We start from the raw sequence: 16,726 nt of genomic DNA on the forward strand, positions 1-16,726 counted from the left end.
CACCTTGCCCTGTGGAAAAAAGACCCGCCTGGGGCAAGTTGTTGGGAAGTAGATAGAGACGTAGTAGGATGGGAGGAGGTGATAGATTAATGACTTGAGGAATATGAGAGTGGATGTGTTTATGAGAAGAGTTGGTAACAATGGAAAGCCTGAGAGAATTTGGGAAGAGTTTAGAAAAGGGGAGGTTGAGTAGGCTTGAGGGTAGTGTGAATTTAAGAAGCTGATATATAGTGTAAGTGGATAGTAAAAAAAACTTGTGAGATGACTGAGTGAACTAATGGACCAGGAATGGAGTACTGTCTGTTTGTGTGTAAATGAGGAGTAAAAGATTGTTTAAGTGTCGCTTAAGTGTATTTGTGTGAGGAGGGAGTATAAAGAAGGTGTATGTAGTAGAATTGAGATAGATTAAGTGGGACGGGAGTTAAGGAGAAAATGTTGGCAGTATGGACATTATGAAAGTAAGTCATATAAAAAAAGTTAAATGGTGTAGATGCCTTGATGAGGGGTGTAAAATTGATTGGATTCTTGATGTTTATGTACTAAGTTTAATAGGATGGAACAAATGGGATAAATTTAACAGTTTGAGGTAAATGTGGTGCTGTAGATTGAGAAGACAGTGAACTAATGGACTTGGAATGGAAACTGTTTGTTGTGTGCAAGTGAGATGAAAAAGAAAGTTATTTAAAGTGTTATGATGTGGGATGTAAAATGGTTGGTAGTTGATGTTTAAGTCTTGAGAAAATTAGATAAGAGTTGAGAAAAGGGGAGGTTGAGAGTAGGCTTGAGGGTATTGTAAATTTAAGAAGGCTGGTGTATAGTTTAAGTGGATAGTTGAAATGAAAAAAAAAATTGTGAGATGACTAAGTGAACTAATGGACCTGGAATGGAGTACTGTCTGTTTGTGTGTAAATGAGGAGTAAAAAAAAATATTGTTTAAGTGTTGTTCAAGTGTATTTGTGTGAGGGAGTATAAAGAAGGTGTATGTAATAGAATTGAGAGAGATTAAGTGGGCCTGGAGTTAAGGAGAAAATGTTGGCAGTATGGACATTATGAAAGTAAGTCATATAAAAAAAGTTAAATAGTGTAGATGCCTTGATGAGGGGTGTAAAATTGATTGGATTCTTGATGTTTATGTACTATGTTTAATAAGATGGAAGAAATGGGATAAGTAATAGTTTGATGTAAATGTGGAGAGAGGAGAAGGTGACGTATCGAGGGAAGAGGGAGGGGTTGGGCCTTGACCCAACCCAAAGAAGTAATGTTCGAGCATGTCTGCACGGGAAGAAAAAGGGGAGGGAAGATAGACAGCTGACGATGAACAGAGTAGGTGTGACGTACTTAGCGGAAGTGTGTGACAGGCTATGTGTTAGGTCCGGTTTCCGCCAGCTGGCTTCTCACACATGGTAGGGTAGGAATACATTGTCAGCAAGTGTGGGTGAGATATGAAATCAGTTCTGATGTGGCCAGGCTGGTTGCTGCGGTCAACGGGTTGGTGGGCATGTATTCCATACCAGGGCTGACGCAGCGACCAGTCTACTAGTTTTCTTTTTTAGGTGGTAGGTTGGAGTAGGGGATTGGGGTAGTTTGTAGTGCGGTGCTTCCTGCACGTATGCTGGCTATCCGCGTACGTATGGGAGGACACTGGGTAGATGTACAGGTAGATAATTTAGTTAAGTAGTTTTAGGAGAGATGTAGTGCCTATTGTTTGTTTGTTTTGTGTTTCGCTCTGTCTCTGTCTTTATTACCTGTAAACCGGTGGTGTACACTAGGGTGGGTAATAAAGATATGTATGTATTATTTTACTCCGAATACAAAAATTGAAATACTCCGCCTACAGAAATTTGTGTTAATTTTTTTGTTTAGGCGAAGAGACGCAGGCTGATGATTCACCTGTGCCGGGAACATCTGCTAGATCATCTGAACCTGATGATGAGTGGTCAGAAACAGATGACCAACCACAGCTACCTGTCTTCCAATCGGCATCTGGTTCTACTCAGTTTTGCGCGGGGAGTGACGAAATGGATTGTTTCAGTAACTTTTTAGTGACGATGTGATCAAAAATATAAAAACAGAAACTAACAGAAAAGCAGGTACGACAATTGCGGCAATGAAACGTCAGGGCAAATTGAAGGAAAATTCCATATGGCATCGGTGGTCGGCAGTAAAACTTCACGAAATTTGTTGGTTTTTGCAACAATTTTGCAAATGTGTGTGGTGAAGCTACCCAAACTTAGTGATTATTGGTCTACTGATCCCTTCTATCAGACACGATTTGCCAGTCGATTGTTGAGTCGTGATAGATTTTCCGGAATTTTATTTATGTTGCACTTAAATGACAATGCCACCTTCATCAAGAAGGGGGAACCTAATCATGACCCACTACATAAACTCAGGCCTTTCTTTGATTTTTTGTGCACAAATGCATTGCCAGTTTTCAGCCTTATGAGAACCTAACAATAGATGAGGCAATATGTACCTTTCGTGGTGGAGTAGGTTTTAGGGTTTAACACGTTGGCTGCCAAAGCGGTACATTGTACCGCTGAGTGAGTGTCTCATGAGGCCACGGCGGTACAAAGTACCGCTGACAGGTGTTGCTATATGACTTTCCCTGCTGGGCCGGTGGACCGCTGAGCTGTTGAATTCGCTATGCTAGCGTACCGCTATGACCTCGGAGCAAATCCTGGCGTGCTTGGTTTCCAAAATATAGTCTTTATTTTTTATTAATCCATCCTCTTTTTATTGGCAATATGTGAGTATTTGTCCAATCAGTTTAGCCATGCGCTTAGCTGTGCCGGGTTAGTTAACTGGCAAGCTCAAGATTTTGGAGATTGGGTTTGAATCCTACTGTCGGGAAACCTGGTTATGGTTTTCTGTGATTTTCCATTTTCACCCCAAGCTTATGCCAACCTAATCAATAGGCCACACTGATTCCTTCCAAATTTTTGTATCCATACCTGAGCTAATTTCTTCGCATATTGCAATGAATATAGCGTAAACATGAGCTTATTTGCATTTTCTAAATTGACAACATTCATTGACAACATAGCAACATTTTACACTACCATTGAGCATTTGGCAAGGAGTAAATACGAAATGAATATATTTCAAATTTAATTTGGTGAAGAGTTTTTGTGTTGCAAATCGTAATAGATCAGTTTGCTATATACACTACATACTAGAATTCTCATACTGAAGAGCTAGCGTCATTATCTTCCGAGTCCGAGAAGAAAACGGTTTCATTTTGTAACTAACCTCTCCGTTCACTGGTAAAATAACTTAGAAATATCTCGCAAGTATTTCACACACACCCTACTGTAAAACAATGAGTGTCTTGCGATTGTAGTCCTAAGCGCCAATAAACAAATCGTGGCACGCTCTGTTATCTATAATGCGTACTATCAAGCAATGCAAGCTTCTAGTACCGCTAGACTGTACCGCTCTGGCCGTCTAGGCAAAACCATGCAGTGAACTTTCCTGTGGGGCCACGGCGGTACCTCGGGGTGCTGGGAATATTTATTGTATTTCGTACGTACATTGAACACCTAAGTGAAATATCACTTCGATTTTTGCTTTATTGCTTATTTACTACATGCATGAAAGAAAAAATGCTTTGGCCACCGGGACTTTTCTTGCTATGTGTCCTGGCAGTCAACGTGTTAAATGAAGAATAAGCCCAATAAGTACGGTATGAGAATGTATGTACTTTGCGATGCGACAACAGGCTACGTACTGAATTGTGAAATATATACGGGATCCGCAGGGAACGTTGACAACAGCATTCAGGCTCTTGTAGATAGATTATGCTCACAGTTTTTCGGTAAGGGCCACTGTATTTACATGGACAGGTACTATACTAGCCCCTCCCTACTGAATATGCTGTGGCAAAAGAAAACCCTGGATGTTGGAACTGTCATGAAAAACAGGAAAGGTTTACTACCAAAGTTCAAGACAAAGAAATTGAAGCTGAAGATGGTTTTCCGGGGTTTCCCATTTTCACACCAGGCAAATGCTGGTTCTGTACCTTAATTAAGGCTACGGCCGCTTTCTTCCAATTCCTAGGCCTTTCCTCTCCCATCGTCGCCATAAGACATATCTGTGTCGGTGCGACGTAAAGCAAATGGCAAAGAAATTGAAGAAGGACGAGATGATATTTTTGAGAAAAGGGCACCTTCTTGCTGTGAAGTGGAAGAGCAAGCGGGATGTTTTATGCCTTTCAACGAAACATAAGGCTTCCACTACACTTGTTTCTGGTAGATCGAAGGATGGTGTCGTACAGAAACTAAAGACTGACGTAGTCATCGATTACAATATAAATAAAACTGGTGTTGATAGAGCAGATCAACTGAACAGTTATTGCCCATTTGCACGGAAGACAATGAAATGGTGGGAAAAGCTCTTCTTCCATTTGTTCCTTATGTCTGTTGTGAATGGTTTCATTCTATATAAAGATATCTCAAACTCAAAGATACCTTTTGTGGATTACATGAGAGTGATCAGTTCGCGGTTAGCAGCTAAAGGAGAACGAGACATCTCAAGGCTGGAACGTACTCGCCATTTTCTAGAAAAGGTTCCTCCAACGAACAATAAACTGAATGCTACTCGTTATTGCAAGGTATGCTCAGACAGGGGCAAGAAGGAAAGTGGTAAGAGCGTCAGAAAAGAGAGTAGATGTTGGTGCAAGGACTGTGTATAGTCCAATGTTTTGAGGACTACCATACGAGAACAAACTATTCCTAAATAGAAAAATATTTTATTCCCCTGCATTTGTCTTTATTTGTGGCCAAGTAGTCGCATCAAATGATTATTTTTTATTGTTTGAGCAAGCTTATTGGTATAACCTCAATGTAATTTTTTCCGTACTATTTTTTCACGTTTTTCATAAGACTAGTATAATTAAATTACTTCAGATATTCACTTGTTGATTAACACATTCATTTTGGATGGTTGACACCTTCATACGGTACAAAATTTAGGCCTGCAATATGTTTCGCTGATCCATAATAACGTGTTAAAATTAGCAAAAAGACCCAGTTCACAGCCAGGATCCATGTTAAAATATGGCAGTGTTGAAAGTGCTAGATAAAGACAAAATTTGAATAATACAAACTACACAAGAAATTATCGGATGTTTACTTATGTGAGGCGTAAGTGAAGCACACTGGCCGTGCAGTATGGCTAAGTTCATTTAATTTTAAATAATATCAAGTGGTTCCCAATGTGATCTTTGTTGGGTATATGATGTCGCCGTGATCCACTATAATTTGATGTGGAGTAGCGTCATCCGGTGATCTTTCTTGCGTGAAGTATGATTGATTAATAGGCTTTGTTTTACCATGAGAGGTTACTCGAGTTATGTGAAGCAGGAGACAGCCATTAATAACTTGATCTTGGACATGGTCGCGGCTGATTTCAATGAAGGTACCCATGGACATAGATATCTTGTGGCTTACAACGATGTGCGTGAATCGGATGTAAATACATTAGTAAAGGGTATTAGCATATTTATTGTATTAGTGTTTCAGATATATTTTCTTTCTATTTTGATTTTGTCGTAGGGCACGCAGTGGCCGACTGTGATGCGCATTGTAATAGATTTTCTTTAAGACGGAAGCCTTAAATTTAAATGTTAGGGTAACGAGAGCTCGCGTTAACTAAACCAAGCGACATGTAAGATTCATTTCATGGATAAATCATAGCAAACAGCAAACATAATAAATGTTAACATCACTGAACAGCGCACCTTATAAATTGGAAACTGTATTTGTGTTAGATTAAGATCTGTTGATCCTGTAATTGTGAAAGTAAGAGACGTATTTTGTCATGTTTAGGCACGCTAATTTACGGTTTCGTGAGGGACCCAGTATGATCTACAACTTCTTATCAATAAAGATGTCAGACGTAATAGCTGTTCAGATGATTAGGTGAATTAATTTAGCTTAAGGTAATTGACATCCTACCATTTTATTTTGACAGTAAAGTTAGCAGTAAATTTGTAAAGGTATTATGATAATAAGTTGGCTAGTAATGTCCTGAGTAAAAATTCTAAATGTCCGATAGAGACATCCAGCCATTAAAGATTACTTGAATTTATAACATGAAATATGTGAATCCCGGCAATGTTCTGAGTTATAGGATCTTATGTGCAACAATATTAACATTTTAATGGTGAAGGAGAATAACAAAGCGTTCTGATCAATTTACATATATGATTCAGATGAGTGAGTAGCCATTGAGTTGGTGAGTGTCATTCATTTCTAATCACGTGATATTATAGAAAACATTTGCATTTGATTCAATTACTTTTGAGTGTATTTAATCAGTGAGAAAAGTCATTTTAGCCGTGATTATTCCACTTTGAATTTATCTGGTACCGATTCACTCGTCTTTGTTTATGTTTGTGGTTGATTTCACCGCTATTTACACTGGTCTCTCTCACACAGAGATACACGCGCGCGCGCGCGCGCGCGCGTAAGAATGATAATCACCAGTTTTCTTTTATAATAAATGATATACATATTTAACCTCAGTCGTTTATTTATTTCAGTAGTATAGCTTAGCGTATCCCCTTTGTAGCGAAGCACCTAGACAGTCAAGAGAACGTGACCGCCCCTGAAGAAGAGAGTCATCTGCGGTGAGTATATTCTTTTTTAAGAAGCAGCTGTGGCAGATCCCAGGAAGTTCGAGTCGTCGCAGACAACACATTGCGAAGTGTGCAGTACTATCCTGTACCACAAAACTCCAGAAGAGAGTACGTATACCAAAATATATCAGCCTAAATATATACACTAAATCTACATACATAAAATAAGAGTTGTGTCTGTACATTGCTCGGAATATAAAAAGAATGGCATTTCTGTATCGGTCGTGTCCATAGTAGCAAGGAAATGCACTATTTAATTTTCCGTAATTTCTCTCTGTCTGTCTGTCTGTCTGTCTGTCTGCCTGCCTCTCTGTCTGTCTGTCTGTCTGTCTGTCTATCTGTCTGTCTGTCTGTCTGTCTGTCTGTCTGTCTGTCTGTCTGTCTGTCTTTATGTATGTACACGCCTCACGAGAAAACGGCTGAAGAGAATTTGATCAAAATGGTTATGTAGTGTCCGGGAACAAGTCGCTACAATCTAGACCATAAACAGTCCTATTCACGCTGAAAAATGTAGTTTAGGGGAAGGCCAAAAATTTAATTCTCAAATATGTATGTTATTAGTGGTCTTATCTTAATGAAAATCGGTATGCAAAGTCGAGAAAGAAGTTGCTACAATCTCGGCCATAAATAATCTTATTCATGCAGAAAGAAATGGTAGTTTAGGGGAAGGCCTAAATTTTAATTCTCAAATTTTTATATTAGTGTCCTATCTTAATGAAAATCGGCATGCACAGTCAGGAAATGAGTCGCTACAGTCTAGGCCGTAAATAATGTTATTCACTCTGAGTGGAATGGTAGTTTAGGGGAAGGCCTAAATTTAATTCTCAAATATTTGTGTTATTAATGATCCTGTCGACAAATACTACATTACTGAAGTTATATAGTAATAAATTTCCGATCATTTACATCATACAATTTTACTGTACCGGTTATGATAACAGAGATATTCATGAATTTGGATTTTTGTTGCAAAGTCCATATCAGTGCCAAGTCACGAGAAAATGGGTAAATATAATTTAATGAAAATCGTTATGTAAATTCGGGGAATAAGGAACTACAGTCTACGCTATAAATAATTTCGTAAGGCGCCATAATATCACAGAGTCGAAAGAAAACTCAATGTTAAGGCCTACAATACCGAAAGCTCATAACATTGAACAACAATAACATTACATTGACCATTGTTTGTTTTGATGAGCTTTGTGTGTTCTGTTGCGAGTCATGTCCGATAGATGGGATTACTGCTGTATACCGAGTATTTTTTTAAAATTTGCTTTATGTCGCACCGACACACACAGATATTATGGCGACGATGGAATAGCAAATGGCTAGGAGTGGAAAGGAAGCGGCCCTGGCGTTAATTACGGTACAGTTCCAGCATTTGCCTGGTGTGAAAATGGGAGACCACGGAAATCCATCTTCATGGCTGACGATAGTGGTTTTCGAACCCACTACCTCCCGGACGCAAACTCACAGCTGCGCGCCCCTAACCGCACGGCCATCTCGCCCGGTCGTACCGAGTATAACAGCCAGCCTGAACATTGGCGGGAAGTAGCTGGGGTGTTAGACAACTTTCTTCTTAAGCATGCAATTCCTCTGGTTCATACATTTTCTGATACTACTGGTACGTAACTAACTGTTTCATCATAGCATTCGAGCTGTTCAATCCCTGCCCTGAGGCACTGATTGGAATGAGCAGAGTGTATATTTAACGGAACAAGGGCAGAGGAGTATTCACGGCAGTCTGCAGCCTGGTCATTCCAGTAGTGGAACTTTGGACTGTTAGATCGGCATCGTAGTACTGTTTGATAAAAGTGAGAAAATGTGCGCTTTTTCATTTGAGCGAATATTTTATATGATAACATTGTTTTTAATCCCTACATTCCTACTGACGTTTTTTTAATGGTCTAAGTTCACTGTAGTAAGGAAAACCACAGAGACAGTCTTTCGGAGAATCCCGTATCGAAGCACGGCTACAGTAGCTAGTAGTTAATAATGAAGACATAGAAGTGAACTCACCAAATGGCACATTACTTATCCAACAGTTGAGCACGCCTGTTCTTCTGACTGGCAAACATTTCAATGACTCTGTTGTTGAAGTTGGGCATTTCACTAGATTCGTCCTTACGAACTGAATAAACAGTGAAGGAATTCAGTCCGTTTTGACCCATATTATTAAAAGATAACTATTGACTCTTCTTAATGTGCTGAAATGAGGAAGGCACTCTGCGTTTCGTTCACCTGTAGCCAAATTTCTCTCACTGTTGATGGAGCACATTTATACCCATATCTCAACGAACAGGAAACTTTTAAAAGCACTTGGATTGTCATTCAAAGAGAACTTAGGTACTGTATCGACTAAAATTAATATACCGTACAGTTGATTCAACGTATTACCCAAATGCAGAGACTCAACACTGGCGAAGTGTAATTGGTATTGTTCATTCCTTAGCGCGATGATGTATACATTTCCATGGAACTTCCGTAAATTGTTCGTTTCTAGTAACGGCTAGACTTGATAACGTTACTGAGAGTTCCTCGTTCTACTGCTAACGAACTGAGTTCTCATCTCTGGTGTCAGCTTCTGTGGTGGACAGCAAAGTCTCCTGACGTAAGTCAAGCTGAGCAATTGGCACAAACTGAGTCGGTCGTCTGGAAAAGGGGACACGTCCACAAAATTACATTTAACAGGGGAGACACAAAATGGAATGAAGCTTGAAATTATCGAAATTGCATATAAATAGTAAATGAAATGGCGTATGGCTTTTAGTGCCGGGAGTGTCCGAGGACTATAAATAGTAAAAGGCCATTTATTCCTATAATACGGATTTCAGATTCCATGCCTGATGGTAGGGAAACAAATTTTTTTCTGGATGCGTACAGTTTTCCGAGTGAACTGAGTTTTCTTAGAAAATGAAAAATAAATTTTCATACCTGTCCCTTAATTTTGTTTTTAATTCGATTTTATCATTACAATGTCTCTTTTCAATCAACATTTAGAAATTAGAGAATTATGAAGTGATTACAAACAAAGCACATATTGTAGTTCTGACAAACAAAATCTCCAAGCATGTTCATTCCGTGTTATAGGATATTATATTGTTCAATACGGTTCATGTTCTCTTATCAAGAACTGACCTTGTAAACATTGTAAAGAATGAATTATAGTCCCTGACCGTAGGTTAAGAATAGAAAATAAGAACTGCAAGTAGCTTCTCTGTAAGAGGATCAGAATTCTTCTTCATGCAGAGCTTCCTGCTCAGTAATTGGACAGTTGTTGACAGTGTCATGGTAGAAACTGACATCTTATCACCAATATACCGTATAAGTTTCCTCATGTCGTTGAACTCCTTAATATTAACCACCTGATAGAAAAATGTTTGGAAGCTTTTATTCTTGATGGCAAAGTATCATTTGATGAGAACCACGTATTATGGTAATGGTGGCCAGGGTGGAAAGTTCACGTACCAAGCAAACGACCGTGTTTCGGAACTGAATCTTAAAAATGATGCGATATCGGGATGAACATGTTCTGCTTGTGTGTGTGTATCATAATGAACAGCTGTAAAAGACATAACACTGTGAAGACTTTAAATACTTTAAGTATTACCTGTAGTGTAATATAGTCCGTGTATGTCACTTATGAATTGTAGGTAGGCCTATATAAATTGGATCCCTCAAAAGAGCTAACCAACATAGAAAATGCCGTGACTATTATAATTTATTCCATTCAAGTTCATATAAACATTGTAAATCTACAATTTACAAGTACATAAAATTTATTTCCATGCGTAGATTGTTAGTAAACTGCCTAAAATATTTAGGTATAAGTTACTATTTAAAAAAACAGAGCTCAACTATTATGGAGAAACAAGCTCTGTATCACAGTGTGAAAGCTCTTAGAACTTCTTGCGTAAAGGATTGAAAAATTACAATAGGATTTTTCAACTATTAAATACACTATATTCAAATAGATATTTGTCTTAGGGCACTTCTATAGTTCGTTTCAGTCTAAGATTGTTTCTACGCAAGTAAATACATATTTTATTCAATGGGGTAAATCCCCTGGGAGTGAGCCGGATTTAAGTAATATATAGGGAGAACCATGTGAAGCATATTTAATTCCTTATCATTTTAAGTTTCAATCGTGGGTGCGCTTCACTTTATTCAAAAGTCTTGGAAAGTTGTGAAGCAGACTACAATTTCAACTCTTGCCTGCCAGTGAAAGAAGGAGGCCTGCTTCCTGATGTATAGAGTATGCTGCAGTCAAACTGCACTGTTGAGGACTTCTTTCGTGGGGAGGATTCTGTGATAACTGCAGAGGAAAGAAGTGTGGAGGAGTTTGTTGCATAAGAAGAAGAAGAAGAGAACAGTGAAGTGATACTTACCAGTACTGAGGCAGATGCTGCAGTGGACACTTAACGTACACATCTGTCATCTGTAGAGGGGCCTGAGAATTATTTTCATAACCAACCGTTATGTAGTTGAAAAACCAATAGAGGATGTTAGAGATAAGAAGTATAAACATAAATCTATTCCGGTCTCTCTCGGTAGGAAGCAGTGTTTGAGTAGCTTTCTGTCAGGAATAAGTATGTGTTAATGTTGCAATTAAAAGTTTTCAGCATCTCAAATTTTACCCTGAATCAGTACATTATCTCCTGGGCTTTATACACTGACTGACAGAGCAAATGCAACACCAAGAAGGAGTGGTCAGAACTTTATGCCAATTGCAGGGTAGACTGACGTCACTGAGGTATGCTCATGATGTGAAATGCGCCGCTGTGCTGCGCACGTAGCGAACGATAAATGGGATACGGCGTTGGCGAATGGCCCACTTCGTACCGTGATTTCTCAGCCGACAGTCATTGTAGAATGTGTTGTCGTGTGCCACAGGACACGTGTATAGCTAAGAATGCCAGGCTGCCGTCAACGGAGGCATTTCCAGCAGACAGACGACTTTACGAGGGGTATGGTGATCGGGCTGAGAAGGGCAGGTTGGTCGCTTCGTCAAATCGCAGCCGATACCCATAGGGATGTGTCCACGGTGCAGCGCCTGTGGCGAAGATGGTTGGCGCAGGGACATGTGGCACGTGCGAGGGGTCCAGGCTAAGCCCGAGTGACGTCAGCACGCGAGGATCGGCAATCCGCCGCCAAGCGGTGGCAGCCCCACACGCCACGTCAACCGCCATTCTTCAGCATGTGCAAGACACCCTGGCTGTTCCAATATCGACCAGAACAATTTCCCGTCGATTGGTTGAAGGAGGCCTGCACTCCTGGCGTCCGCTCAGAAGACTACCATTGACTCCACAGCATAGACGTGCACGCCTGGCATGGTGCCGGTCTAGAGCGACTTGGATGAGGGAATGGCGGAACGTCGTGTTCTCCGATGAGTCACGCTTCTGTTCTGTCAGTGATAGTCACCGCAGACGATGTGGCGTCGGCGTGGAGAAAGGTCAAATCCGGCAGTAACTGTGGAGCGCCCTACCGCTAGACAACGCGGCGTCATGATTTGGGGCGCTATTGCGTATGATTCCACGTCACCTCTAGTGCGTATTCAAGGCACGTTAAATGCCCACCGCTACGTGCACTATGTGCTGCGGCCGGTGGCACTCCCGTACCTTCAGGGGCTGCCCAATGCTCTGTTTCAGCAGGATAATGCCCGCCCACACACTGCTCGCATCTCCCAACAGGCTCTACGAGGTGTACAGATGCTTCCGTGGCCAGCGTACTCTCCGGATCTCTCACCAATCGAACACGTGTGGGATCTCATTGGACGCCGTTTGCAAACTCTGCCCCAGCCTCGTACGGACGACCAACTGTGGCAAATGGTTGACAGAGAATGGAGAACCATCCCTCAGGACACCATCCGCACTCTTATTGACTCTGTACCTCGACGTGTTTCTGCGTGCATCGCCGCTCGCGGTGGTCCTACATCCTACTGAGTCGATGCCGTGCGCATTGTGTAACCTGCATATCGGTTTGAAATAAACATCAATTATTCATCCGTGCCGTCTCTGTTTTTCCCCAACTTTCATCCCTTTCGAACCACTCCTCCTTGGTGTTGCATTGTCACTGTCAGTCAGTGTATTATGAAAAAGTCTGCGAATTTCTTCTGAACACTCCCAGACACAAACGAATATTCAAGGCAGTCAGCAACGATTGCACGTGAATTTAACACAGGTTCTGGCACATCACATCGTTCCAGAAGAAAATCCTGAAGACTACGTGCCATGTTTGCTGCCTGCACAAGAGTCAAACTCTGTTGAACACTTTGAGGCACATCTTTCTCTTGCTACTCATCATCAGACGGATTCCTATCACTTATTATATCTATTGTTTGAGAAATTGATAAGTTAGCACATACGTCTTTTATGTTACTTATAAGTTACTTTGTGTTACTTTCCTCTAATTCAGAATCCTTGGTTCTATTGCAAAATACAATTTTGTTGTTGAGTACAGCTGTCAAAGTGAACATAACATATTTCTTTAAAAAACTGGATAAAATTTGCCATCAAATAGGTTGGACTATTTCTAAAATTTACTGTTGAACTTACAGATGTGTTCATTTTATGAATTATGAATAGTGTAGTTTAAATATTCTTTTATGACATTTATGACAGAAAAAACTTCGTTAAGACGTCCCTACAGGGGACAACAAGAAAGAACGTGTTGCGCAGGGAAACTTACTACTGAATATACAAATAAACATTATCCAACAAGGATATAGAAACAATAAATACGACTTTTTCCTACATGAGGGCATTTTACGTTGTGTATCCGCGGGTACAGTGTAAACTATATCTGCCATGTCTAAAGATAAGAGGAAAGTATTATTAAAAGGTATGATAAACGCGAGAAAATAAATATGAAAACCTTTTCCGCTGGGGCTCATAAAATAACAAATGCCCTGAGTAGGGAAAATAGGCGGAGCTGGCCCAGGGGCTACGGCGCAAGATGTCCGCGACGCGCAATCCACCTCTAGCCACGCGTTACGTCCTCTGACAACTTCAGACAATAGGAGGCCGTTATTTTATGGAATACTGTCGAAGGAGGCTATTATAAGGGGGCACCTGACTTGAGAGAACATGGGTTAGCGAACTACGGGGCTTTAGCTGAGTCTAGGCATTATGTATTCTAAGTTGTTGTCTATCTAACCTCCCTTGGCCAACTCTTGTAGGACACTTTATTCTGGTGTGGTGGAGATTGAGCAGAATAAAGCTCCTCCAGGGGCACCCTTGCCTTACGTGCGAGCCGAGCAACATTTGCTGTTGTTGTGTCTGCATTGGCGAAATTGCGGGGATCTTTAGCTGAGTCTATCTAACCTCCTTGGCTAACTCTTGTAAGGGGCGCTTCAGCCCTAGGTGAGCAGAGTAAATGCCACTCCTAAGGATTCGAACGTGGAGTTGACATAAACTCAAAAACTAAAGAGCGTATGTTCATTTCAAATATCCTCACCCTGACTGAAATATGTGTACGCTGAAGGTGAACTTTCTCAGTAAATGTGGAGACGTGTACATATCAGCAGAAAATTGACTTTGCGAGCTAAGCTGTATTTTTCCGATCTGGTGTTGTAAAGGAATGAGACAGAGTGTTAGGGCGCAAGACACCTGACTTGAGAGAACTCGGAGTCTTCAGCTACAGGTCAAAGCTTGTTCGCTGTGACGTCACTACAACTCTTGCTACTATGATGACGTCATTCCACTCAGATCCTCATTTTTTATGAGGTGAGGTGGAGGAGTAGAATTGCATCAATGGTGTACTGTCAGTCGTGAGGGTGACTAAAAGTGAGGCCTAACTCAGGGGAGAGCTGTGCTACGACACATAGGTAAATAGGCATACACGGAGCCTTATGGAAGCATTCCCTAATTCCTTCTTCTCCTTTTTCTTTATGTTTACCCTTCAGGATCGGCTTTTCCATCGTCCTTAGCGAGGAATCCTACCTCTACCGCCTCAATCGCAGTGTACTGGAGCTACAGACTCTGGGGGTCGGGGGATACAACTGAGGAGGGTGACCAGGAACCTCACCCCGCCTCGTCCACGCGTTAACCTCTCAAGACCTAACTGCTGACGTGATTATGGTCAAAAGTTCTAGGTTAACCCATACATTTGACACCAGGCTTAAATTTACAAGGGTGTTACAGTCTCAAGTTTGATATTCGATCCTACGATCAATAGACGAGATGAGACATGATCCAGGGACTTTGAAGCTCAGATTGGTGGAAGCTGATGGCTACACATAGGACTATAGATATAGTGTAATAAATGCTTTATTCATAGGGTGTGTAATATTGGGAAGCATCTTCGAAGTTCTAGAAACGGAGAGCCTAGCATGCACATATCAGCAAAAAATAACTGCACGTGCAAGTTGATTAGCTTTGGATGTATTTGCTGACACATGGAATGCAAAGTTAATTTTCTCTACAAGTTCGTAACTTAGGTACAACCTATCCTCATACTGAATACCCGATATAATGCGTAAGAAATAATGTAGTGCCGGAATTTAGCTCTGCAGGATTTCGCGTATTGTCAGAAATCCCGAAAACAGAATAAAATCCCCACCTACACTTCACGTTCGATGCCCCTGAAGGCCTAACGTTGCGTTGACCACGCGTTAACCTCCAAAGGACTTGACATGGTACCAGGGAGATGGTGTAAGACTTAATACATATGCTCTATATATTGAGGCGTAACGCTGAAAAGCGACCTTATGTCTTGGAGAGTTGACCATCTGCGCAAGGTATCAGCCAAAGGAAGGCAAACGCTACGAAAGGCGTGAAAATTAAAGACTTCTTAGCCCTCGTAAACCTAATAGCGTGGGGGCTCGGAAAAGAACAAGAGTTAACCGAGGAAGGTCGGATAGGATAGATAAAAGTGAGTGGCCTAACACAAGTAAGTAGAAGCACACGTATACATGGGCTCTTATGGCACTAACCCGGCGGAGGCTGTGCTAGGGCTTCTTTCACGTATTACCCTAATTCGAGGTTGAATTCCCCTAACCGGATGCCCTTTCTAACTTGCGACTCTCGGTCGAGTGATGTAACATACGTAGGAGGGAGATGGAATACTGCTGTTTGAAACGACTAAAAAGGGGTGTTATGAGCTCTTAGCTTCCGAGTGTTGTATTAGCGGCTACAGAACCTCAAGCTGAGTCTGGCATTAATTATAGTTGTTTAACTTACTTTGAATAGGGAATCGAGGGTTGCTATTAATTTGAAAGGATGAACTATTCCCTAGACAAACTGAGCAGTCAAAAAACCTAAGACAGCATATTCATTTTTTAAATAAAAATTTAATAACTTAAAACTAAAATTAAAGAGTGAAGAATATCAATTACTTTCACAGTAAAGAAATTCCCAAAAATTCAGATCATAGATAATTGACAGGTCGTAACAACCCTGGAAGTAAACATTCAACCGTCAAAATTGAAAAATACAGGTAATTTAATACAATACGAGTGGCATTCAAAATGACAGGTGAAGGGGCTACATTACATTACAAAATACATTCAATGTTTAAGTCATCCTTTTATCGTGAAATTTGTTCTTTCTTTCTTTGTTGGCAACCTGACTACAGTGCCACTCAGCACTTCGTAACCTAATCAATTTCCTTACAGGTAATTCTCATGGTGGCCAGTTTCATTAACATGATCCCATGTAAACCGGCTCTAAGGAGGACTCTCTGTTAATTTGTGGTGTTATTGTGTGTTCCAGACTCGGTGCGACTGTGTGCGGCACTCTATGGGTCACTGGCGGAACATGTGGGGATGAGGGAACTGCAGCTGAGAGAAGACACCAGAGTGGTGGAAGAATTGGAGAGAACCCTTAAGGAGACAGGCAACAGCCCGAGTTTATGGGAAGAAATGCTGAAAAAGAGTGAGATGGGGATAGAACAGAGGGAGAAAGCATTTGAGAAGAAAGCAAAGGATGCGGAGAAAGCACGTAAGGACAGAGAAGAGGAGGTGGAGAGAGCACGTAAACAGAGAGAGGAGGAAATGGAAAGAGCATTTAAGGATGGAGAGAAGGTTGTTGAGAAGAGAGAGCTTGCGTGCGGGATGAGAGAGAAACTTCCTCCCCAGAGAGAGAGGGG

At 41.0% G+C, this 16,726-nt stretch overlaps 1 protein-coding gene across 1 annotated transcript in view; it reads left to right on the forward strand.

Moving 5' to 3' along the window:
- Positions 1-16,465, forward strand: part of LOC137503237 (uncharacterized) — a 104,375-nt gene extending 87,910 nt beyond the window's left edge. The window contains exon 4 of the mRNA XM_068230777.1: positions 16,351-16,465. Within this exon, the coding sequence (XP_068086878.1) occupies positions 16,351-16,465 (115 nt within the window). The remainder of the gene's footprint in view (positions 1-16,350) is intronic.
- Positions 16,466-16,726: the final 261 nt, after the last annotated feature.

Source organism: Anabrus simplex, chromosome X, assembly GCF_040414725.1.
Source record: "Anabrus simplex isolate iqAnaSimp1 chromosome X, ASM4041472v1, whole genome shotgun sequence".
Lineage (NCBI taxonomy): Eukaryota > Metazoa > Arthropoda > Insecta > Orthoptera > Tettigoniidae > Anabrus > Anabrus simplex.